Source organism: Anas platyrhynchos, chromosome 12 (assembly GCF_047663525.1).
Source record: "Anas platyrhynchos isolate ZD024472 breed Pekin duck chromosome 12, IASCAAS_PekinDuck_T2T, whole genome shotgun sequence".
Classification (NCBI taxonomy): domain Eukaryota; kingdom Metazoa; phylum Chordata; class Aves; order Anseriformes; family Anatidae; genus Anas; species Anas platyrhynchos.
In genome coordinates, this window is record NC_092598.1 from 6,685,408 (window position 1) to 6,711,488 (window position 26,081).

General features: G+C 37.6%; 1 protein-coding gene across 1 annotated transcript in view; it reads right to left on the reverse strand.

The window, feature by feature from the left end:
* Window positions 1-26,081, reverse strand: part of VAT1L (vesicle amine transport 1 like) — a 53,982-nt gene that overhangs the window by 19,939 nt on the left and 7,962 nt on the right. The window contains exons 3-7 of the mRNA XM_005018257.4: window positions 24,622-24,837; window positions 12,776-12,918; window positions 11,746-11,849; window positions 10,421-10,476; window positions 8,602-8,796 (exon numbers count right to left, since the gene is read on the reverse strand). Coding sequence (XP_005018314.2) covers window positions 8,602-8,796; window positions 10,421-10,476; window positions 11,746-11,849; window positions 12,776-12,918; window positions 24,622-24,837 — 714 coding nt within the window. The remainder of the gene's footprint in view (window positions 1-8,601; window positions 8,797-10,420; window positions 10,477-11,745; window positions 11,850-12,775; window positions 12,919-24,621; window positions 24,838-26,081) is intronic.

Sequence of the window (26,081 nt, forward strand, 5' to 3'; positions counted from 1 at the left end):
AAAAGGGAATGGATTGCAGCACACATTTAGATCAGGGTATAAAACACGCAGCTTTTGTTCTCTAATACTTCATAAATTAAAAATTCCAGAAATTGTTTTCAAATAGGAAAAAGCCTCCATGAAACCCTGTTTTCTTGACTCTTGAGAATGGCTTAAATTCTATGACACAGACAGTAAAAGTGAATTGTAAAGCAAACATGTTTGAGTCAAACACTCAAGATAAATACAGAAGAAATAATACTCTTATCTCTCATAGTTCTGTCCTTGATGTCTAAATATATCCACTCTGCTTTGGTAAAGCTCTCCTCAGCTAAGACTCTCATTATTTCCTTGCAAGGGTACAGTATGTCAGTTTAATACACAGGGAATGTGTGCCAATTTATTACTTTAAAGCCAGCTAATGTATTTCAGTAAGCAGACTACTCTTGTAAAATATTGCTTCTTCACAATAATTAATCAGCAGCTTGCTCCATTTAACAGGTTCATTCTTATTTTCTCAAATAAGTGACAAACTAGTTTAACCCGTATACAATCTCCTGTTACTAATTTAATTAACTGGAAGCATGTGACTAGTTTATCTTTAATAGTGCACATTTTCTTCAGCAGAATCTATCAATGCTTCCTATGTTATTTTCCTCTGAGTGCTTTTTTTTCCCTCCCTCACATTATCCATCAGGAACTGAGTCTACATGTTGTTTTCCTTCGGCCTGCAGTTACAGCAAGCTATTATCTCTGTGGCACACAAGGGCAAATAGAAATGACAATCTGTCCTGACCCAAAAACACGTATCATGACTCACCACTGTACTTTCAATTTCCAGTGTCTCATGGCTTCTAGAAAAGTATTTTCGGCCTCTGTATCTCCATAAGTAATTAATTCTTAGCACAGCACTTACAAAGTAGATTAGAAAAGTGCTGTAGCTGTGGGCTGTGTTTATGTTAATTGAATGTGTTTTAGTCTCACACTAGTCTCATTCGGTGTTCAAATATTGCTGTTACAAAGGTTAGAACCTATGTTCATCAGAAATATTACCAAAATACTTTTCCATGTCTGTTACTTCATTCCAAAACATTAAGATCTGGTTTCCCTGCAATGAAACAGCTGACTGAGATTTGGTAGAATTCTGAGACCGGAGCCCCAACAAATGCTTTGAATCACAAAGGCTCTCAGGGATGCCAAGACACAGCCCAGGGGCTTGGTTGTTAAAGGACAGAACTGGAAATTAAAGAATTCAAGGTGATCCATGATCTTTCCACTACCATGCTACATGACATCAGAGAAATGAAGATATGCGTCATATATCTTTTGTTATCTATCCATTTAAAGAATAGTCTAGTATGAATATTCTCTGCATGCATAAAGCAACATTTTGAAGACTCTAAAAGGCAAAATTGCTTGTTTATACACACAGGTATTCAACTAGCAGGCTAGACAATGCAAACAATTTCAGAAGCTGTAAAGAAAAGAAAAAAAAAAAAAGAAAAGAAAGCAATGAACTAAAATAAATTACTTGTTTAATTAGATTCCATTCATGTAGCTTGAATTTCATGTAGTTTATTAATAATATATAGCAATTGAAAATAATTGACTTCTGCTTACTTATTTAACTGACTTGACAAGTGAAGTATGGGTTTGCTAAAACAGCTCATTTACCCAACCTGATTTTGTGCTAATCACAGCTAATGTCACGTATCTGAAGCATTATTATGGACCCATATCTAAGTCTTGTCTTGCTTCTTCCTATCTCACTCTTCTAATAAAATCATAGTCATGTTACATTGCTATCAACAGCATATAAAGCCAAAGAGAATACTGAGTTATGTCGTCACTTAGTGATAAAAGCTAGGAAGGGCAGAATAAATTATGAATTGACATGAAGTCCTATTAAACAGCACTAAGTGGGGAAGAAATCTAAATGAAACGTTATAGGCATTTGGTAAGAACTTAATAATTCACATAAAAGCAGCAAGAATTCCATGATCATGGAATGATCATGTATACACAACATTTTAGAGGAAAAGGAAAAATAAAAAAACAGTACCTTATTAATCCCCAGTACTTTCAAGGTGTATATTTTCCTCCAAGGTATATTTTACTCCTCTATGCATATTGCACTGAAATTACTTGGAGTTTTAATTAATATTTACTTTAGATAGGCGTCTTGGAAAAAAATTATTTGCAGAGTCTTTATTAAAAATCACCTTTTTCATGGTTTCCTTTTCATTCCATTTAGAACTTGTGCTCATTACACTTAATGCTATTGAAGTAAACTTCAAATGCAATAGCTTTCCCTTAACTTTTAAAATTTGGTCATTAATTCAGTTATGAACACAGAAGCAAGCTGCCCTTGATAATTCACATTTTTCTTCTCAGCGTGCTTTTCTCTCATTTATATTTTGAAACCTACTGCAACAGTACAACATAGCTCCTTGCAAGATCTGGTATGTGCATAAAGCCTGTATTAAACTTGTTGTGTTGGATTTGTTTATATACAGAGAAGCAATGGTGATGTACAGATAAATCACCTACCTTTACTTTGATTTATGGATGTTTACTTTATATAGTCAAAGGGAACAGAATCTCACACACAGGAAGAACAACGATCTGTGGCAGTATCACAGGACACTGTACATGCACAGCTGATACCTGTACACCAGGAAAGCAGTTCATGAAAAACTGCAGTTGAAGTACTGTCAAAGAAATATCTGTGGTATCAGAACAAGCAGAATTTGTGCTTTCTAATGTTAGAGTAGCAATCACAGAAAAGGAGACATTGATATGTTCGCAGGAGTTTTCACAGAATTATTTTTCCTCTTTCTCTGATATAATACTGCAAAATAAGTTGTTTTATGCTTATGGAAGAACGATCCTTTTGTTTATTTTGTGGTGTGTTAATGCTTTGGTTATTAATGAACTTTCACTTTTATCATATTACTCTAGATTACTTTGCATACCTTGAAGAAAAAATGCAGGATGTAAACGCCATATTTGTAAATGCTGTTGGCAGAACAGAAGGTGTAGTTTCTTCAGGTGAAGAATTTGTTTTCATCTAGCATATAAAAGGGAAGAAAAAAAAAAAAAAGCCTGCACAAGCCACTGTTATACTGTCACTACAAAAAAAGAAAAGCACGAGATTCCATTTAGTATCTATAACAAGGTACCAGCCTGATATGATATTATCAGATTATCCTCTTAATATGTTAAAAGTAACTAATGGGTCAGTTTTCTCTCTGTCTTACTACACTGATGCATGAAAGGCATGACTAGCTTTTGATTAAATTACGGACTCTGGTTTTGAGGAGAAGGTGAAGGGTATCACTCTTTCTGCTAGCATGAACAGATTTATTTTTTTGTCCTAGATGTTGCTACCTAAAAGCATGCATTGTAATTTATGCCAGAGGATGTGTTCAGTAGTAAAAGAGATTTACAATACCTGAATCCTTTGAAGCCAGAGGGCAGTGCTAAAAACAGACATATTGTGGTAGCTCTGCGCCTCCCCCCTTTCCCCCCCAAACATAGTATGAATTCTGCATGAAAGTGTTCTTTTGTCCTCTTTCTCACCTCACAACTTGGTAAAACTGTGATATTAGATGTAAGGTTTCTACTGTTTTCCTTTGCACGCTAGTCACATTGAAGCTAATGTGAGAATGGAAAGTATGTGAAAACAGAAACATATGAGAAAAATTATTCTTTTAAAGGAAAATTTGTTATCAGCAGGTATTCTGTAATGATACTACAATGTGATCAGTTGCGTTGTATTCCCTTCAGGTTTAGGTTCTTAAACACAGCTTGATCTTGTCTTAGTAATTTACTACAGAGAAAAGCTCTGGCTTCAAGGCAAAGGAACCTCCCTTATATATAAATATACATATATTTACAGCTAGCTAGACCTTATAATGATTCAGGATAAAAAAAGTGAGGCTGATGGTGCAGTGATCCTCACAAACTAAATTAACATACCCCCTTCCACTCAAAAACGTTCTGTGCAGTGACCATGAGGTACAGAAATTAGAGTCTGTGGATGCTGATCCATAAATGCATGCAGTACCTTGACTCCAATGATTTCAATCACAGCTGAGTGCCAAAGCATACCCCTAGACCTGAGCTACGGTTGTTGCATTACTATTTTCTACATAAGGAGTTACTGAAGACATTAGTACATTATCACTACAAACCAATGACATGGAGTAATATTCAGTGCCTTCTGCCAGGTACCAGCCTGATCTAGTAATATAATCAGAATATCCTCTTTTTTTTTTTTTTTTTTTATAAAGACTAAGTAATCACCCCATTCCATAGGTTTCAGGCTTATCATCATTCTTACTGACCCTAAAACCATGCAAGTCTTTGATAGCTTTATTACTGTATAAACAGAACACTCCTTTAAATCATTTCAGACAGGAGAATGCATTGAATCCTTTGGTACACAAAACCAGTCTGTGTTTCCATAAGCTCGCTGTTCACCCATATGCACCAAAATAGCTCCAATCTGAAGACTTTCTGACACACTGAGTTGTTTTTCAAGCAGGTAGCCCAGTGTGAGGGAAAGGGGCCTATAGTAGGGAAGTAGGATAGTAGGAAAACATGGTGCGTATTTTGCACTGTCACTTTCATGACTTGCAGTTCATGTGCAAGAATTCGCGGCAGTTTTGTTTTACATATTATCAGTGCTACTTTTAAATGCTCTGAGTCACCTAGATGAAGTGCTTATACCCTCTATCTTTACAACCTGTTTTACCTTGAGTATGTATTTTCTTTTACAACCACAAAAAACAAACAAACAAACAAAAAACAACAACTGAGAAAACAGAATTTTAATAGAAAAGTGCAACACGTACATAGTTACTCAATATAACAGTTTTTATAAGAACCTTCTCTTTCCATTCTGCTTAATAATCTGGAATAATCTACTGCATAGAGCTGAAGACTCACAGACCCTCAGGAGAATGCTAATTCACAAATACACACTACAGATTGATCAGAACAAAGAGGACTGACTAACTGCAAATTAAAGGTTAGATATGTAGTTACTGATAAAGAAACAACCGCAGATCTCAACAAGTATGCACTGAATACTAACTCTGTTTTAAACTCTGCTATTTCTAATGAAATGCAATCTTACCAGACAATCAACGTTTTACTACACAACAGTATTTTAAGTATGCACCGTCTATAAATTATCAAGTCTTTAAACACTTGATCTTATAAAGAAATAGCTGTTAAACAGTAAGACTTCTCCACAGCAGCAGGTTTATTGTATGACTTTGTTCATCTCATGATGAGTAATTCCTGTTAGACTTCCATTAGAAAACGTCAGTGGATTTTGTCACTGATTTTCTTAGATCTTTCTTGCATTAACATCATAAAATGGCCCTAGTGGCCTACTTAACACTTTTCTTCATAGGGTTTCTGGATGTAAGTTTGAGATAAAAAAAAAAATTAATCTTTCTAGTCCAACACCGATAGTACAAATAGTGCAAATAGTTTTACTCCACAGGAGTAGTCAGTACTCTAGAACCTGATCTCCCCTGCATCAGCAATAATCTGAAGCATGGAAGAATATTAACTCATCTCCTATTCCATCCAGAATGAGTTCTGTCCCAAACTCCCTTCAGTCAATTGCTAAATTTATTTAAGCAGACTACACTGAAAAGGCATGGTAATCCTCATCCTGAAAAAAAAGGCCAGTGAAAGTAGGAGTCCTTTGATTGACCTGCATAGCTTTTGGATAGGGCCCTAAAACAGAAACACTGGAAGGGATCATATCCTAATTAGAATGATCCCACTGAACAACGGTTTGCCTTTGTCAATGGCAGCAGTATAAAGCTAAATCTCAAACACCAACTTGAATATTAATTGGCAATCACCTAGTCATCACTTTGTGTACTCTACAACTTGATAGAGAAATGGGAATCGAATAACTTTCTCTCTATATTTGTCTCTCTATATGTTTATCTATATATAGTAACTTTCTCTATATATTACTGCCACTTGAAACACATTAAAATGCAAAATCTCATTGCAATTACAATATTCTATAATCAGCGCAATCTTATAAACTTAAATTGTGTAATCCTGCAGAAAGTATGTAGAAATAGATGCTGTTCAAGAAATTATACCAGGCCTTTACAGCAATGAAATCTTTCTTCACCATTCATGGGGACCTATTAAAACAGTTGCAAACCTTCTTCTGACCGTTTTCAGAAGGCCTAGAACATAAGGCTCTGAATTTTGGGCTTATCATACAGCAAGTTGTCCTGTGGCAACCAGCCTTAAGCAGCAAAGAGGAGCACCGCTCCACATGTATCATCCTCTTCTAAAGACTGCAAAGATGCTTTTCAGCATTAATACACAGATGACCATTGCAACTGATACAGGACTGAAAAGATAGATGTTTGTAATGTAATATAGTTTTGAACAAAAAGCAGGTGTCTTCCATGTTGGCTTTAGAGAATCTGTGTTCATTTGTGAATTTGCAGAAAGAAGGAATACATGAGAACAAACACGGATGCAGAATGAATAAAGAAGGTAAAGAGGCATGACAGAGATATGTCTTTCATATATAGATCGAAACTTTTAAGTATGTGATCACATAAATAGGTAATTAATATTAAGTATTTGGAAAGGTGTCCCATGGTTAAGTCTCCTCTGAGATTTTTCCTTTAAATATTTTCATTTTTTATGTCACTTACAGGATTCAAGCTTAACTCTGGGAGACAGTTTCTAGTCAGAGGACAAATGACTCTCCTGTGAGCCTTTGAAAATAGTGACATTCTGCCACAGAAAAATACTCAAATCATTCCTTTTCAAATGCCATGCAGGGAGTACACATTTCTGCCGCTCTCTAGTCAAGCACAATTATTCTCAATGCTTGTGAGGGACAGGAAATTTCCTCAGGAAACAGCAGTGGTAAAAATTGGTCATATTGATTTACTGTCTAATGAACAAGCCTGAGAGTGGTCAAATATAAGTGGACAGTTCAAGAAAATCAGGCTTATTCAACAGGAAAAGAAAAACAACCAAACATCAAACTGATGGGTAGGATGATATACAGCTATGGAGTTAAATAATAAATAAATAAACAAACAGATCTTTCAAAACAGAACAAAAATATACACCAACCTTTCCTAAGTCTGGTTCCATTTAGTCCCCAGCTATGATAGCACATTTGCCCATGCATCATATTATCTTTATCTTGATAGTTTGACCTAAGTTACTTTCAAAGCACAAAAATATATCCCCAATATGATAATGCCCGGAATGAATAATAGTTCAGTAATACTTTGCAATCAATTGAGGACACCTCTGGCACTGTTACATCCCTGAAGATACTAGCCAGTAATTTCCTTTGTAAATTGCCAGACAGCTCATGAAAAATGAGCGGGCGTGATAAATGAGTTGTAGTTTTGTAGACTGCACTCTTTAACAGATGTATTTACACATTTTGCAATCTAATGGTAGGAATGGTGCATGTTACTGCCAAATGTTAGATGAAATGTTATCAAACAAAAGTCTCCCAGAAAATTCCCATCATGTTGACAATTAAGATTGGCCTGCCACATATAATTTTTCATGTTTGAGCCCAATATCTTGATCAAGGACACCATTACTATTTTAATGATCCTTTTCTTACTAATTCCTGGAAAGTACCTGAACAAAAAAATAGTAGAATAGTTATCTTCAGTATTGTGCCATTTAAACTTTTAGAACTCTTTGTAAGGATACTTAATATGTAAATAAAAGAACACATATAAAAAAAATAAATACATGTGAACACAGATCTATTTTATACTACTCTTCAAAGTGCTCTCCCTTTGACAGGGACAGAGCAACTTTGTCCGGCTGAGCTCTGAGCCAGCTGCTCTTCATCACAACATCTGATTTCTCTTAAGTAGTTAGACTTGCATTTGGTGATAATTACCAAACAGCTGAATGCCACTCCCATGCCATGGGCTGGTAAGGCCAACCACCTGCATCTCCTGTACCACATGAAGATCCATGTTGGAGTACGCTAGGGGCAGATGTAGTGGTAGGATCAAGTTACTTATGGTTCCTTCACCAGCATGACCTGAGGCAGCGTGCACCTTCCTGCTGTAAAACCTGGCCCACGCATCTAGAAGCCCCAGTGAACCCTGGAATACATCCTGCTCCAAGAACTGTCATAGGCTGTGGAGTCCCACCACACAGCCCAGGTATCTTACCTGCGTCCATCACAGCGGTGGTTCTTTAGTGCCACTTGAATAAGCAACAAGTTGGCCTCCAAACCCTGACCACAGGCCATTCAGAACTATAATACATTAACAATACTGTATTTTGTTAAATCTGATGATTACTGTTTCCTCATGGATGCATGCTAATACAAGCTGATGTGTTCAGTCAGACGCAGCCACTAGTTAGTCACAAGTTTCATGTACTTAGGAAACAGGAACAATTTTCTAAGATTGAAAAAAATAATAATTTTTTTTTTAGTATTTTCAAGAATGTAACATAGAATACTTGAAACTCCAGAAATGTGTGAATAACTTTTTTAGAACTAATTTTACATCTAAAAATGTGTATATTCAAAAAAATCAATATGGGGAAAGAAATTTTTGCTCCTACCTCTTCCAAAGCCCATAACGAATCAACCACAGGCTTGATCTTCTTATTGTTATATAGATTTAGTAGTTTGTCCATTACACCCTTGATGAGGCCACCTCGATTCTGTTTGAAAAGTAGATTGAGCAGAGAAAATCCAGCAATGACTTTGTTCTCCTCATACAGCTTGATAGGATTTACCTTCTCAACCTGCCACCACTGGAAAGGAATAAACAGCAGCAGGTTTAGAAAAACACTCTTCAAGAACTGTACTAAAAAATTGACAAAGAAAACCGTCTATGCAGATATGATACATGACTCATCTGTCAGTTCTGAAGTAACAGCCAAGAGAAGCAGTGAGGATTTATTTAACAGGCAAAAAAGCAGGCAGCTGCTGACTGACATGCAGAAATAAAACACATTTTTGTTGTCAGGTTGTAGGACTTGGTGCTGGAAATCAAGGATCTGGAACTCCCTTCTTAGATCTCCTGTCCTCCTTTGTTATTTCACGAGAGCCACGCTAGTTTCCCTAACCTTTGCAAGCAGCTGTTGACTATTCTCAAAAGTAAGCCATGCACTGCTAGCTTCCATTTGCTTTTCATCCATTATCATGTTTGCCATTTTTAAGTATAATAGATAAGAAAATTATTTTATCTCATTTAAGCCCAAGAGCCTGGTATTCTGTTTTCTAGCAAAGTTGGTGCATTTGAATGCATCAAATTTGATTACTGTTTCAATATAATTTTGATGAGTTAGTTTTGTCGTACTCATTATATAAATATAGAAACTACTTATACTCTATACAAAATGTTATGTATATGAAATTCATTTTACTGACATTTATTTACTCAATAAATACCAGTACTACGTGAAAATTTCAGCTGAAATCTATTTCCTTGGGCCAAGCTACCCTACAAATTATACACATCTGGATATGTTTATATAAATAATAAAAAGGCTGAGTAGTGAAGATTATCTTGATTTCATTCTCAAAGGTGTGACAATAACAAAGATTGTGCCACTGTAACTATTAAGAAAATGCAGGAAGCAAAAAATACACACAGTTTTTCTAGAGTCTTTGATTTATCTTGTTTTCAATTACATAGACACTTTTGAAGTTAATTTCTCCTGGGAGGGGGTTGTTGCTGGAAGCTGTAAATGAGCTCTTGGCAGAAAGATTATATGATAGATATTCAGTAAAGACGTCTCCCTCTGTTTTTCTAACCTGAAGGAATTTCTTTCATACCTGGTTATTTCTCTCTACCAGTTTATTTGATATATTTGTCACTGTTAACAGTTTCTAGAATTTCTGAGCAGATTTTTTTTCAATAAGCTGAAGAACAATTCTTTGAAATTTGTGTTTGTTGACATCGTCAGCTAGAAAACAAGTGTAACATCACCATCTCTTTGATGTCACTTGAACAAGGAGAACTGAAAATTGCATTTCTTTATAGAACTAATTTTTGAAAAGTTGGAAATGACTGGCAAGCCCAGTCATAAGAGATATATCTCCTTTAATTCACAGCAGTGTTTTCAGAAACGAGGAACATGCAGGGTACGGTGGTCTATATCCATGGATATGATATTCTGCTGTAAGTGAAAAAACAATGCAGTCTAGCTAAGCTTAGCTGTGATAGGAGATACATGATAGCTAACAATTTAAATGTGCACTGCACACAGCTCCAATTCCTGTCTAGCTGTCATATCAGAATAAAACATGTCAGACCACATTGCAGTCATAAAACTTTTTAGCAATATCAGAAGTAACAACTTAATGGAGATGAAGTTCAGAAGACTGAAGTCAGAGGAAAGTAGAGCAGAATCACAGCACTAGAACACTTACTGATTTTGCAAAACTGAAGAAGCTTTTTGTCTCCCCAGTAACCATGTTAGATGAACCTGTAAAAGATGAGTACATAGACACACAAGTTAATACATGCTGACAAGCAGACCATTTATTATAGGTAGAATTGTTTCTATTCCAAGAAACTGTTTCCATTTGCAAGAAAAAAAAAATTCTCCTCAGGTTGACAAGGGATTAGTAGATGTCCTTTTACTTTGAGAATAAATAACAAAGAGGCCAAGGGACAGAACCCTACAAGTTAATAGATATTGTGGGATGACAAAAACATAAACTATTAAATCTTTCAAAAGCAAGAACCGTTTCAGTGCTACTAGGCATTCTGACACCAAATCTCTTCTATAGCTATCCATTTATTTCCAGTAAAATGCCATTAGTCTCAGACCAATATATAGCACTGGTCACCACACGGATGTCCTGTCTTTCATTAACAGATACAGTTATCTATCAAAGGCCTGACTACCATGTGTGAATATACATATATCGTACATTTTAACCTGCTAACAAATACAATGGCAATTCACTGGCAGTGATTTCATTATAAACAGGCAGCTTGTACAGTCCAAGCAGATATTTGAGTCACAACATATTCTTTGTTACGACCACTAGATGAAAGTCCAGGGAAGCAGGTATGCTTATCAGTGATGCCATTGCATTTTCCACTACAATACGGATGTGTTCTTCATTTGCAGAACTGAGCGATCCCTTCAGCTGTCTCCTACATACAGAAGCTTGGCTGACTGTGGTTCCATCATCAACAAACAACATGGCAACCTGGCAGAACTGCAGGGACAACACGTTTACTGGGTATGTGGAGCACTCAATGTACATGATTAGAAATTTGTGAACAGAAACCTGGGCTTGAATTCCTCAAAGTCATGTTGAATAGAAACAATAGGTTTCCTCCTGAAAGCTTCCACTAAGTTCTCCTCCCACAAAGAACTATGTTAAGAGTTTTCTTGGCCACACAGCAATTCCTATGACGTGAGATCCAAGTTTGCTCCTACATTTCTCTTCCATAACATTTGATTATGAATGAATGAAACATACATTCATTTTCATGTTGGATTTATATTTTTATAGACTTTCTTTGTATTAGCTGTTGTTTCTCAATAATTTAGTCCATGCTTATCTTCACTAAAATCCTTTATTGGAAATGGCTGAATTGATAAATTATCACATGGTAGCCACCTAGATACACGTCCAGTTTTGGAAAGGGTGATTTTAAGAGATTTTAAGCACAGCAAAGTTTTAGTTTTGAAATACCTGTTTGCTTAGTTTTCAAGTACCTGTCTGTTTCCACTCACCATATAAAATGTAAGTCCCAAGTGGTTTAAGAAGACTGAGGCCTTTCCCAGTATTTTCTCCACACAGACAATCCAAAACGATATCTACTCCTTCTGTTGAGATTCTAAAAAGCAAGAAAGAAATCTCACTTTGCAATAGGAGACATTGCCATCATTCTGAGGAATGAAGAAGTTTGACAGGAAGTCTGTGAACTCTACTACCTTGGGGGGCCCCTTTGAAAAATTTCTTTGTTATGCCCAGTTAGATAACCCAGTATTTTGACAGATACAAGATGCAAGGAAAAACATTCTCTCTAATCTATCTGACAAGCAAAACAAAAAAGACATTTTTTTTTCCTAAGATCTTCTTATTAATTCCAATGTTTGCCACCTTTATCAACATCAGTATCTAAAAGACAGACTTGACAACAAAGTATCTGAAAACATGTAAATGGAAACAGAAGCACTCAGGACTTCAGAAGGCAACAGGATGATTCTAATCTGAATGCAAACAAACAAAATCTAAGGATGTGAAATCAAAACAGACATCACATGCTGTGATATCAGTCCCTGGCAGAAGGCAAAAACACAAGCAGATGGAATCATACCAGAGAATTCCCCTAAAACCTGGATAACTTACAGATCTGCTGAAAACTTCTTACTCTGAATTGAGTACTCTTCTTATCCTGAATTGAGTACTGACTCTGAGCTACTACATATGCAGATTAGATGCAGTGAAGTAGTCTTCTGTTAGCATATGTATTCTTTTTTACTGTATTTAGTTTGCTGACAGCAGACATCCAAGCATGAACATGGACAAACAAAGTTTATGTTGCTTATAAAGAAATACAGAGATGCTTGCTATTTTGTCTCCTGTAGTGCAGATCTAGACAGTTTTATAGTATCTTTATTTTACTTCAGTTCCTGAACTCAAAAATGTGATCTCTTCCCAAAAATATGATTAACCCAGTGTTTTTCATAGTATTATGCCAGTTGCTATGGGGAATATATATTTTGCCAGATACTAGTTGCGGGGGGAGGGAGAGATTACCTTTTTATTTCTTGCACATAGTCTGCATTTCTGTCAAACAGGTGAGTTACTGAGTCTTTGATTGCTTCATGTTTGAAAGATGAAGCTGTTCCGAAAACAGTAACATTGGGAATAGTCGAGCAGAGCTGAGCAACAGCTTGACCCTGCAAGCATATCAGTATGTTAGTTCACTGACATGGAAATTGGTTGACAGACTTTGCAGTTACCAATTCACTCGTGACACGGCAAAATCCATCACCAAATATGTTCAAGCACTTCCCAAACTAATTTCTTACCACTGCAAAGCAATTCAGTCATAGGAAAAATACACTTAAATCAAAAGGATATGCTGAAGACAAAGTAAGTGCAGGGATAAAATTAAATTAATCTATCAAAATTGCATTAGAAAAGAGTTCTCCTTGTTCTTTTAACAAAAGCAGCGTAATTCAAGGGAAATGATATTAATTTACAAGGAACACCAAAAATGATAACTGAAAGAGCACATCAGAAATATTTCTTGCTTTCTCCTTTGCATTTTCCCCAAGGACTCGTCAGTAACATCAGCACCTCATACCTCAGCTGCTTCCACATGCAATTCTAACCTCCTCTGTTCACAGGAAGGCCTCACAGCACCTTATTCCAGAACAAAATTTCTGGCAGATAATGTAAAAATACTTGATTCAGCTTTTCAGTCTAAAAACACTTAGATACAGCTTTTATTCTTTGGGTTTTTGTGGTCATAATACAGCAGGTCTAGTTGAGTCAGTCCCAGTGCACCATATACTGTTTCTCAGTGATTACATTTTCTTATAGTTGCAGTAGGAGAGAGCAATTTGGTGTGACAAATACTGCATAGTAGAGCAAATCTGTTTTACCTCGTATTAATAACAAAAATTACGATTGATGATTCAGAATGCAGGAATAGCCATGAGTCACACTAACAGGTTCATTTAGGCCAATGCCCCATCTTCAAAAGTAATCCATTAGTGAAGGGGAGCAAATGGCCTAAAGCATGAACAGGGAAGTAGTTCTCCTAGTACATATACTCTCAGCTTCCCCAGCGTCCACATTGTGAGCCTGTTCTTTTCTATCCTGAGCTTGTAATAAGTTCCTGCAGTATATAACATGTACATTTAATGTCATGTTTTTAATTTCTGGGCTTTGAAACAGAACTGTTCCTTTCTAATGCCAAGAAGAAAATTACAATACTGAAAAAGAGAAGTCTTCTTGCTCCATGACAGGCAGGCCTGACTTCCTCCCATCTACACAAACATATATGCATCCATTGACACACACGGGTATCACATTGCTATAACTACCCCTAAATTAGAGCAACTGGAACAAGAGCAGAAGCTTGTCAGGCTGGAAAAGAAGCACACAAAGTATTTGTATCAAAAACAAATTTTTGCTCTGCTTCGTACAGGTGTTCTCCCAAACTCATGCAGGTGTCCCTTAGAATTCCAACTGATGTGGGTCAAATTCTGATGGAAGCATATTTGCAGGGCTAGGCACGGAGTCAGAGAAAGGATTCTGTCTTCATGGCACACTCTTCCAGCCTGTGGTTTTCACAAGAGACAGATAACACTGAGATGCCTCTCTCTTCCTCAAAGCAAAAGTCCATTATCAATTGTAATCTTGCAAGCCCTCTGCATGCAGACAGATATCTGATGGAACCCAACAAGGGCAGTGTGCTCCTGTGAGCTTGCTGGATCCAAGCTGCTCAAGACCCTTCGCAGATTGCCACATGGCCTCTGCGGCAACCTCCCAGAAGATGGAAGACTGCGTCTGGGCAAAAATCCAGCAAGGTCAATCAGATGCCATGCCAGTGTCTAAAAAGGATTTGGGGCACTGCAGGATTTGTGCCTTCAAATGTCTGTACTTGGCCTCTCCAGCTTCAGTCCCCAGAAAAATTTAACTTCTAAATTATAACCTGTAACTTCACGAGGCTGAGAGAAGGGAAGTACTGCTTTAAACACTGAGTCATCTGGATTTCAAAAAAGATCCTAACAGGTCATTTCTTCCACCTTTTTTATTATTATTATTATTTTACTCTTAGTACACTAACAAACAGAATATAGACCTCTAGTAGCCAAATTCTGCCTCTCATTGCAACCACATTATTCCACTGGAGCTACTGTTTACATGGATATGCTCAGAAGCAAGAAATGGCACAGTGATTCTGAAAATAATGTCTGACTAAATTTAGCAGATTCTTACTTATATTTACAGCTAAAAGATTGTCATTTGTAAACTGTATGCATGACCAGTAAAATCATCCATGGATAAACACATTTCAGTTCATTCCAACCAGAAACCCTGATTATTAGTATGTAAATACCAGTAATCAGTGCTTGGCTTTCATTTACAGTAGAATAATTGGATAATCCTGCATACCCTGGGGGTCTTGGCATCTTCCCATATAATGCTGAATGTAATTGCTAGTGACAGTCATCTAAGTTGAACATCTCAAGAGGACAGCAGTATTATTTTTATATGGTGGCATCCAGGAGTTTCAAATTGGTTTCCTACTGGGTTAGTCAGTAAACAGCTGAACAGCAAGGCACAGTTCTGGGATCTTGGGCAGGTACCAAGAGACAAAGAGAAGGGAGCAAGAGGAGGGATGCGCTGTAATTCTTCCTTTACAAGTGAGAAATGGAAATAGCACAGCAAACTGAACAACATGTCCAGTGGCTCAGAGAAACTTACAGCAGGACCCAGATCTGAATGTTGATTTGTAGCACGATAATCCAATACCAAACATAAATGACCTCTTCTTTTTAAAATCATCCACTATTTTCTTGGATTGGAATCCTTAATCTATTAGAAATCATAGGCAAATCTCTTCCTGCGGGGCCTCATCTCGCAAGATATAATATCTTCTAGGAGCAGAAAAGGTTTCACTCTTCTCATGCTTCATTTCTCTATTACTTATCGTCTTAGTCTAAAGCCTCCAAAAATATTGTAACATAAAATTGCAAGAAAAAATAATCTGACTTTTGTATCTCTCCTTTTCTCAGCCATTTTCACTAGCAATCCCCTTCTCATTTTCTGTCTCTTCCAGAAAACCACTACCCACAGTAATTTAGATAAATCAGTATTTTATAATGTATGCTAGTGGAGTGAAATTCTGACATTATTGATCTATTCTCTAATTAGTTTTCTGCATTTTCAATCTAACTCAGGAAGACAAGGGATAATTAATGTATCCTGAATCAAAAACAGTTCATGTTTAAAAGGTCAAATATTAGAGCAGAAAACGTGTTGTTTTTCATCCTGCAGAAGATGATTAACATTTAACTAAATGACTGTCAAATAAATAGGAGAAATGCACAAAAAAAACCAACACCTATTTTCTTCTTGACTCAAACTGGCTAGTTCACCCCCCACAGAGACAAGATTATCTAAAACCCCAGGTCAGAATACTTTCTGGGGATATTTAAAGCCTAAAACTGATTCATATGACCAGTATTTTTATAATTGGATGAACAAGATCACTGAAGTATTTTGAGGCAATTCCATGAAACATTCTTCTACAGCTTTCTGAAGATCTTAACCTGACACTGGTTTGTACTTATTTTAGTGCAAAGTGGTCCTAATATTTGTATTTCAAAAATCTAGGAATAAAGGCTGGTATTGGGCTTAGAATGCCTTCCTCCCCAAAGCAGGAGAACTGAACTCAACCTATGAACTCCACCGTTTCACTAATTTCTGTGGAATTCGACTAAGCTCCAAAAAAGCACTGTGGCTATGCAACTCGCTCTTAAATCTCTTTTCTAATCCCTCAAGTCATTTAGCTACTTTTGGATTAGTACCTTTTGTTTAAAGGGCTATACACAGTAGTTGTAAGTACTTAGGGTCCCAGTGCTCACAATGCCCATGGTTCACAAATGAAATATGCACAAAGAGTTCTGCAGCTGGAAGGAGGAACAGTCCTTTCCCAGGGCCATGGAGGAGCAGGTGAGATCTCCAAGCTGACTCCAGTCCCGCTGCACATTCTCACCCTGACCTCAGGGACACACAAGTACTGTCCTCTCCTTTGGATTCCTAAAAACTGCTTTGTGGTAGAAAAATAAAAGAAGGTTTTCTGTCCCCTCCCTGCCCCGACAAAACCACATCATCTCTGTTACCCTTCAGCTTTCACACAGACAGAGAAGCAGGCACCATGCTATCAGAAATAGTATATGAATTCCAAAACCTTCTGAGTGGGTGTCTAAATAGAAAGGCATTGTTTAAAACACAAAAAATAAAGCTTTTCACACATCTGATTTTTTACACATGATGTAAATTTCCACATCTAAATACTACCTAGATGCTTCCTGCACCTGGGAAAATTCATAAATGGAAAAAAAAAATTCTCACTTGAACACTTAACTTTACTTTTAATAGGATTTAGCAGTCTTTGAATAAATCGATTGATTGCTTCACTGAAGTGATAGACATGGTTACAAAATATTTCCTTAAAATTGAATTAATCTGCTTTAACATCTATCAGTACACACACACAGACACACACACACTTATGCTGCTTATCATGCAGAACTCCACACAGTGTGTCCTCAAAGAGATGCATAACTTGCATTGCAGCGTTCTGTGGAAATGAAGCATGTCTCCTAACATTGGATTTGACATGGGAGTCTTGCATCTCTCTAGCTTTGAAGTCTGTTTGATTGATTTCTTTTCAAGGGATCCTGTCTCTTTATAAAGCCAGTATGTTTACCCTAATCCAAACATGTAATTATTATAGAATCTATTATAAATGGATACACTGCTATCTGTTTTAGTTCCAATAGAAAGATTGAACTTTCTTTGCATTCCTTTGCTATAAAACACGACTTTAAACCTGCAGGATTGGAAACTTCTCTTATTGAGATAATCACATAAAAGAAGGGAAAAATAGATTAAAAAATAAAAATTAAACATTGTTCTGTTACTTAAACAATTCAAAAGTAAAAACTATATACGTCCTGTACATTGAAAAGTCAATATGAAAAGCATGAACAGAAGAAAACTTACTAATCTAATCATCATATTAATACTAACTTAACACTGGTTGAAGTATAAATAAAACTGTAAGTTACTGACTTTCTGAAAGGGTCTGACCTAAAGGCACAGCCCAGACATAGGTTTGGTGGCCCAGCTGCATACTGACTGACAGCACTCACAGTTCAGTATTCTTTCATGAAAGCACCCTTTCTGCTCATTATATTTTGCTGTTGTAAACACTGAGCCCAACCTCATAGCAAAAGAGAACAAACCATCTAAAAGATACCACTCAGCAAAACGGCATCTGTGAGAACCAATAGCATCACTAAGAAATGATTGTTTCCAGGTATATTTGTGCAGCCCAGAGGTGCTACAGTATTTTCAAAAATAATTCATACTTATTCTTGCACAAGAAACCTGTCTGGCACTGAATGTGAGCAGAATGCATGCTTCCAAAGTGCTTTGATGCCACATAACCGTATTTGAAGGTGGTACAAAGTACACAAGCGTAGTAAGAAAACTGCAAGAGAAGACATCTACTGGCATCAAGGAAGATGTTTCTGTGGTATTTGGAGAAGTCAGCTGCACTTCCTGAAGGTGTTATTTTTCCAATTATAGCAAAGGAAATTGGAAACCAAACACTCAGGTGAACATTGCAGAGTGGACAAGCTGAACAAGCATTAGGGCAGCATCTGTTACACTCAGTGCACCACAGTAAGTTTTGGAGGAGAGGGAATGGGAAAGAGTCACCGCGAAATAACGACCTCTTTTTACTCAGACTCTCTTATTTTCTGCAACTATCACCAGGGGATGTTTTTTCCTCCCTCCCTTGAAAAATGTGAAGTTGGGGTGCAACCAAGCCTCACGGCTGGATCTTCATCTGGTATAAAGCCGCTGCACTTAAGGGGAGCTACGAGAGCGTACGGCAGCCAAGATTCTTGCCCAGAGCACATAAACTCTATCCTAAAAGCTGAACAGCCAAGGAAGAGCTTAGCACTGCCTGTGTGTGACATGACTCAGCAGGGGACTCAGGGAAAGGACATGTCCTCTGGGGAGTGCAGGGCTGTGAGAGGCAAAAAGAAAGGCCTTCAGGGACTGCAGGCTGCTTTGGTCAGGGAAATTGCTTTTTGTGTATGACTCACCAAGCTTTTGTGTTTGATTAACAGATTATGCTCTGAGGCAGTGTCTGGAAATAGACTCAGGCATGGCACTGGGACTTTCCCGGGCTGCTGAGGGAGCACATCCATGCTTTAGAGGCATTCACATGGCACAGTGCAGCACAATGTAGAGGTGCCCTGTCTGGCTTTAAACGAGATAGCTTGGATACTGAATGCAGCCTAGCCTTGGTTACACACAGCTCTGTGTGAGCTGATTTATTCTCTTTCTTGTCTGAAGGAGATGAAATAGGAGAAAAGCACTTAGGGTGTATTCATCAAATGCAGAGTGGCTATGAACTGCTAATATGAAAATAGCAAGTGCAGTCCTGGGAAGTATTAGGTAAAGGTTTTAGCAGATCGGAAAGTGGTAATGCCATTGTACAGTATGCTGGCCAGGACCATCAGAAGAGTGGAGTAAATCCCAATTATGCACATTCAAGAAGAACTGACTCAAACACAAGTCATGAGTGCTACTTAATGTACTCCTACCTGCTATGTGCAGACAGACCTAAGTTCAATCAGCCCATACAATGTTTAAAAGGATCAGGGATGCTGAGAGACCTATTTTAGAAGACAAGACTGGCTTTCATATTGGCCTACTGCTGCTTTGCAGCCAACCAGCTCAAAGCCCAGGAAATAAGTATGTGTCTGCATGGACCAACAGGATGACCAACGAAACAGACATTGCAGCTTTTGGAAAAGGAGTATGAACAAGCAAGCCTGCTTTCAACCTGAAAAATATCAGCCAAGGAAATATTTGATTCTGGGCATCTTTCTAACCACGTACAAATATACATACTACCAAAGAGATCTGAAGGAACTGTCCCAAGATGAGAGAAAAGCTAATTAAAAAAAAAGGGACAACAAAAGATAACACAGATACATTAGCTGGCTACAAATCAAGTCTGGAAATTGAGAAAGACTTATCCACAAGCAAGACAGAGGAGAGACAATTTGAAGGGATAAATGCAGAGCTATATTTTTAAAGAAGAAATCTAATAATCTAATAATTCTTTTGAAGGGGTTCCTGTGATAGCATGTGACCACATTTACTAAGGAGTGCCAGTTCTTTGTCAGATAAATATCACTACTTTGGTGATTCAGTTTGGAACACATCCTCAAATATTTGCAATTTATGAGGGTAGAAGCAATAAAAATGAGGGTTCCTGCCAAGCAGTAACCAATCCTGCCAGGATGACCTAAATCTGTTGCCAAGTCAGATTTATTCTTCAAATTCAAACATGAGAGCTTTTATCTGTAACTTACTCGCACCTCCTCTGCTGCTGAGCATGAAAGGGAAGGTCAGATCAGAGCTTCAGGACAGCAGTCGATACTTGTGTCTTTAACGCAGCTTAGTTCTAGCATCTGTGAGACTGAAATGCTAAAGAACTGGCTAATAATTCTGCCTTGCATCTGAGAGGTTAAGTGATGAGTTTGAGGTGTTCACACGGTTTTGATAAATGAACAAAGTTTTGTGTTCCAAATAGCCAGAACAAGCAGCATATAAAAAAACAAATAAGCAAATGGGCATAATGGCAGTCTCTAACAGATCTAAATCCCTGAAAGAATTGACTTTCCAGGTAGATGTCATAGATTGTATTTATTATAGCTAGAAGTGATGATCATAAGGGTGTTGGTTTTTTTTTGCTTCATTTTGATTTTTAATACAGCAGTCCTGTATTTATACTAATTCAATTAGTCCAGGATGCAGTTCACAAGTTTATGTAGTTGTTCTTAAAATTACTAATGTAATCTCATACAAGCCTGTGCTGTGGCTTGCACTGACTTACACAGTCTTCATTTTAGAGAACTAATTGCTTCATATAGCAGATCAGTCCCAGTGGGGTGCATGCTAATGCTCAGTTTTCTCAGCCTATTTTCCTCAGATGCCACTTGGCTTCACTCTAAAAAAAGACAATTGAGTGTATTTGTGAAGGGAGCTATTCTACTATAGTCTGATGGTCATTTCAAACATTAATTACAGAGTTTTACAGTTAAGATAAGCTAGTTTCTCAACTGGATGTATACAAGAACATATAGCTTACTGTAGAAAAAACTCCTCATATTTTTGAGTATTAATTTCTATGTGAGTATAACTGGAAGTTTTTGAAGTTCAGTGTTAGCTGACCTTCTCCATATTTTAGAAATCAGTTCAGAAGGGCACTTACACTAGCTTTAAGCATTTAAATTCTATACATACAATACAATTATATCTCTTGTTAACTATCGAATTTCCCTACTAATCAATATAATGGTCTGCTTAAACAGAAGTGTTAAGTATCCTGCCAGGCAGAGGCCTGAAAGACAGCATATGACCAGCCTTGTCCTTGTTAGATCTTGATCCGTAACATTAGAGCAATGATAACAGAATGATTTGCAAGATTTCTCATTTACATCTGATCAGACATGAGCCTATACCACACTTTCCCAGAAGGCCCCTAAAATTTCTACTTCACTGCCCTGGCTGGCAGCTGAGAGTCATCCTCTCTTAACCTCCCCTACCTCAAGAGGGAAAAAGAGGAAAAACAAACAAACCCCCCAAAGCAGCCCCCATTGCAAACAATCAAAGTCAACAAACTGACCCTAGGAAACAAAAGCAAACACAATCTCTCCTTTCAAGCCCCCTTTCTAAGCACTGCAGCGGGGTCTTTCTCTTTAGAGAAGTTACAGTGGATGGCTACATCATGCATTGCCAGAGGCAGAGCTTGTGACTGTCCACATTTCTTCTCCTAGTTCACAGAGGCAAGGCGCTTCCCTACAACTATACACGTTTCCTGCCATGAGCAGAGAAGATCATATGATGCCCTGACCTTTTAGATGAGTAGGAGGCAGGGAGGGTATTGATCTGGTATATGGAACAGGATTCAAGTCTCTGTAACTGAAAAAAAGAGGCATGTGCGAGTTGTTTGTTTTTTTTTTCAGTATCAGTTATCTTGAGTGTTTTTTTTTTTTTTTTTCTCTGCATCATCTTCTGATGTCCCCTGGAACATCTGGAAATAGGTACACTGCCTTATTGAAAGCATCCTGTCAGATATTAAATGATACCATCCCATACAAAACATACCCCAGGCACAGATGTGAAGGCAATTGCTTTAGTTTCCTCACTACATCTACATCCAGAAATACATCTACAACCAGAAATATGGCACATAAATAAACTGAGGCAATACATAAGTAAAGGTTGTTGAGAATTTTCCCCGATTCAGTTTTTTTTTTTTAAATCGCTGCAGAATTCTCCTAAAGAGGACTGGAGAGCCAGAACAAAGAAGCTCACAAATATTTTCGAAGCAACAAGTTCTTCTTTGTAAACTGCATGAAATGGCTAAAATAATGATCTTGTATAACGAGAAGGAACAATTACAAACTTCTAGTCCCACAGGGAGCCTATTGTCTCATTAAAGTATTCTGGAATTTCTATGGCATTTAGAAACAAACTGGACAGGTTTTCCACTTGCTGAAAATGTTAATGGGCCTTGTATCTATTAAAGCAACAGCACAAAAAAAATCTCTTCACATAGTGAAGTTTGTGTTGAAAACTGAATTGCAGGTTTTCTGTTTTATTAGCAAAGCACTTTGTGAAAATAATATGTTCGATGGAGGTTGTTACATTTTTCAAGGGATTAATGGACAGAGTATTAGAGAGGTTTAAGGAGGAATACAGACGTGTCCTCTGAAATCTTTGTCTAGTTAGTACAAGAGGGAAAAAAATAATCTCCAGAGTGAGAGCTTACCTGTAAGACCTATCAAGCATTGGGAAAAGCATTTCCTTTCCAGTTCCAGTAACACCTGCTCCCTTACAAAGAAAAGACTTACAAAGAACAGCCTTACTCAGAACAGACTGCACAGGTACTCTTCCCCCATGCCACAGGGATCAGCACCCTGTCTTGCAGGCTAGTCAGCCCCAGCTCCATCTTACGTGCAGTCCTCCCCAGATCACACACAGACCTACACCAGCTATTGCCCAGTTTCTTCCCAGACTGCCGGACTTGCCTCTGGAAACACTGTTTTATTTAATTACTTAACAGGGAAAAAATATGTTTTTCCCTGTTCTGCTGGCAGCCAGACACAACCTGTCCCTCCTTCAGCTGCTCTGAGAGGAGGCAGCCACAGCAGAGGACTAGTGGAAAGATGCTCATTGGGTGTCTGTGACAGCAAGGGAGGCAGCAGTACCTTACAGAACAACCCGGCAGAGGGTTTGGACACTAGTGAGGAAGACTGTGTGAGTTGATAGTGTTAACAGTGCTTAAATAAGAGGAGAAGGAAATAATTAAAGGTGAGCAATGTTAGAAAAAGGGAGAGAAAGGAAGAAAAAGGAAGAGAGAAAGAAGGTAGCAAGAACATTTTATCCTCACAGGGACAAGGAGTTCATTTTCTCTGAAGACGTGCATATGCACAGGGTGTCTTGCTAACTCCATACACTCAGCCTGGGTCCATATAGTGTCAGCTGGGCTGACAACCCTTCAGGTAAACGCAAAGTCTTAGAATATCCTGAATGTGTGGCCTCATGTTGCTTTAACAGTCCTGAATTCCACATGAAAAGATTTAATATTACAGAACAATAAAGTCAGCCATAATGCTGTAGGTTGTACTGTGCCGAACCATAATAAGATTATAAATTCCATTCAGTTACAGAAGTATTCCAAGAGGACCATTTACTGCAAGTAGGATTATTGTTAGCTAAAAACATTTCATGTAGGGAACTGGTGAATTTTTTTCTTTGATAACAGCTTTTATTTATATGAGAACCTGAAAGAAGGTCAAAGGACACAGAATTAGGCTAAGGTGTTTGGGCTGCCTACCAGCTTTCAGTAGACAACAGAATATTAATTTATCATACATAAGGCATAACAGAAAAACAGAAGAGGTGCTCCGATTTAGAAGGCTGAGATCTGCTAATGTTCTCGGTCATAAAATCGGTCTTATGGAAGACGACTGTGCAATTTCAAGTGTAAACATACTCCCCTGTTGGTATCTTAATATTTTGTACCAGCTTACATATTTTCCAAAAGAGAGATTTTTTTTCCCAAAGAGATAGTTCAAGCAACTGGTAACACTAAGTGCTCGCTTATGGTTTCCTCGTGTGGCCTGGTATTCCACCCAATTCATCCAGCTGTTGCTTCACCCATGCAATGCAATGCCTCTTTACTGATGATCCAACCCATGGCATGCAGCAGCCACCACTGACTCAAATTCTGTATTTGTATGCTATTTTCCTCAGCTTTGGGATGATAGTATTTTTCACTGCTTTCAATCCCTCCGCAACAAAGGAAAAAAACTACACTGCCATTCACAGGGAAAACATCACACATGCACACAGCATCTGCAGGAGTATTCCAACAGGGCTATGTACTGCAAAGAGGATTATGGTTACCTACAAATACCTTATGCAGGGAGCTGATTTATTTAATCCTTTCATTATAGCCTTCTTTCACAAAGAACAAGTACAAGGTGCATAAACTTAGGGATACAAAGTTTGAAGTAACACTTACTTCTCAATCTTTAACTAACTTCTAAAGTGTTTTGGAGGTATTTTTATGTAGAGTCAATGGTCATAGCATTTTTATTTCACCAGAAGCTCCTGCCAACCATTTGCATCAGTGTTTTGATGGAGTTCCTGCTCATCACAACCCCTCATATAGGCATATCGGGTATCAAACCAAACCAAAAGCAGTATCTGGCTCTTTTCAGTCACGGGATGACAGGAAAATAAGAGAAATTCCAACTTACCACCCCACCTCCTGCAGAGTGAACCAGCACAGACATGCCTTCTCTTAGGTTAGCAACTTCAAAGAGCATCATGTAGGCAGTTACAAAGTTCATGGGAAATGCAGCAGCTTCAGAAAAACTCATGTCATCTGGGATCTTGTAGACAAATTCTACCGGGGTACATACTACTTCAGCCCATGCATTGTAGTTTACAAAAGCCATGACTCTGTCTCCAATCTACAATCAAGGGAGAAAACAATGTTGAGGCTATGTCTGCAACTTAAACCGTAAAAAGAAACTTGTAACATCTGCAACTTTCCTATTCAAGCCATGACAGACTGTAATGGTGATCCACATCTTTGGCAACACAGCAGTTAAGCTGCTCAGCTTTGGGCTTTTACCATTTTTTAATTGTATTTAAAAACTTGACTTTAACAACAAAGATACCAAAATTAAGGCCACATCTTTTTTCCTACGCTGCTTCTCTGATTGAGCAGTCTATCAGCATAATCAATACCAGCCATCTTTTGTCAGCAGTTCCTAAATAACAAATGGGGCTGTGAACAATCAAAACAGCATTCCCATTAATAACCAGCAAATTCTGTTTACAGGGAGAAAAGAAAAGAAAAGAAAAGAAAAGAAAAGAAAAGAAAAGAAAAGAAAAGAAAAGAAAAGAAAAGAAAAGAAAAGAAAAGAAAAGAAAAGAAAAGAAAAGAAAAGAAAAGAAAAGAAAAGAAAAGAAAAGAAAAGAAAAGAAAAGAAAAGAAAAGAAAAGAAAAGAAAAGAAAAGAAAAGAAAAAAAGAAAAAAAGAAGCATTACAGTGAGATGCATGGTATAAACAATTGCATCCAAGATAAATTTTCATTTTGCCTTCTCAGTCTTCACACTGATTTATACACACTTTTTTTCTCTGTGAATTGAGAAAGGGAGGACTTGTACTCTCCTAGACAGAGCACAACATGAAAGGGTTCAGAAACCACTCACTTATAACACTATTGATATCTACTCTCTAGCTTTACCATCTTAATAACCAATTCTACCTCTACATGTCCATAATGACTGCCATTTCTACAGCCATGTGGCAGAGCAGAATTGGATTGTGCAATTTCAAATGTGCCTGCCACCTTAAACATCAAAAATATAGCTCTGGTTACTAAGGTAACTGAGGTGCATTCAGGGGTACAATCAGAGTTGGAAAGCAACACTTGAATGAAGGTAGAACCTGGTCCAGCGGGGAAATCTGGGAGAGCCCCAGCAAGCAGCATTTGGCCAATACATATTAAAGCCTTCACAGGCATGACTCATAAACTTAAGACAATGCCTTGCCCACAGCAGCTCCTACATGTATTTTATCTTGCCTTTCACACAAACAAAAATATCATCCTTTTTCATGAGAGGAGCTCTTCAGCTGAGCCACAGTATAAGCAATAAGGCAGGAATAGGACCAAACTTTAGGACTTGGTATTTTAATTGCAACTAA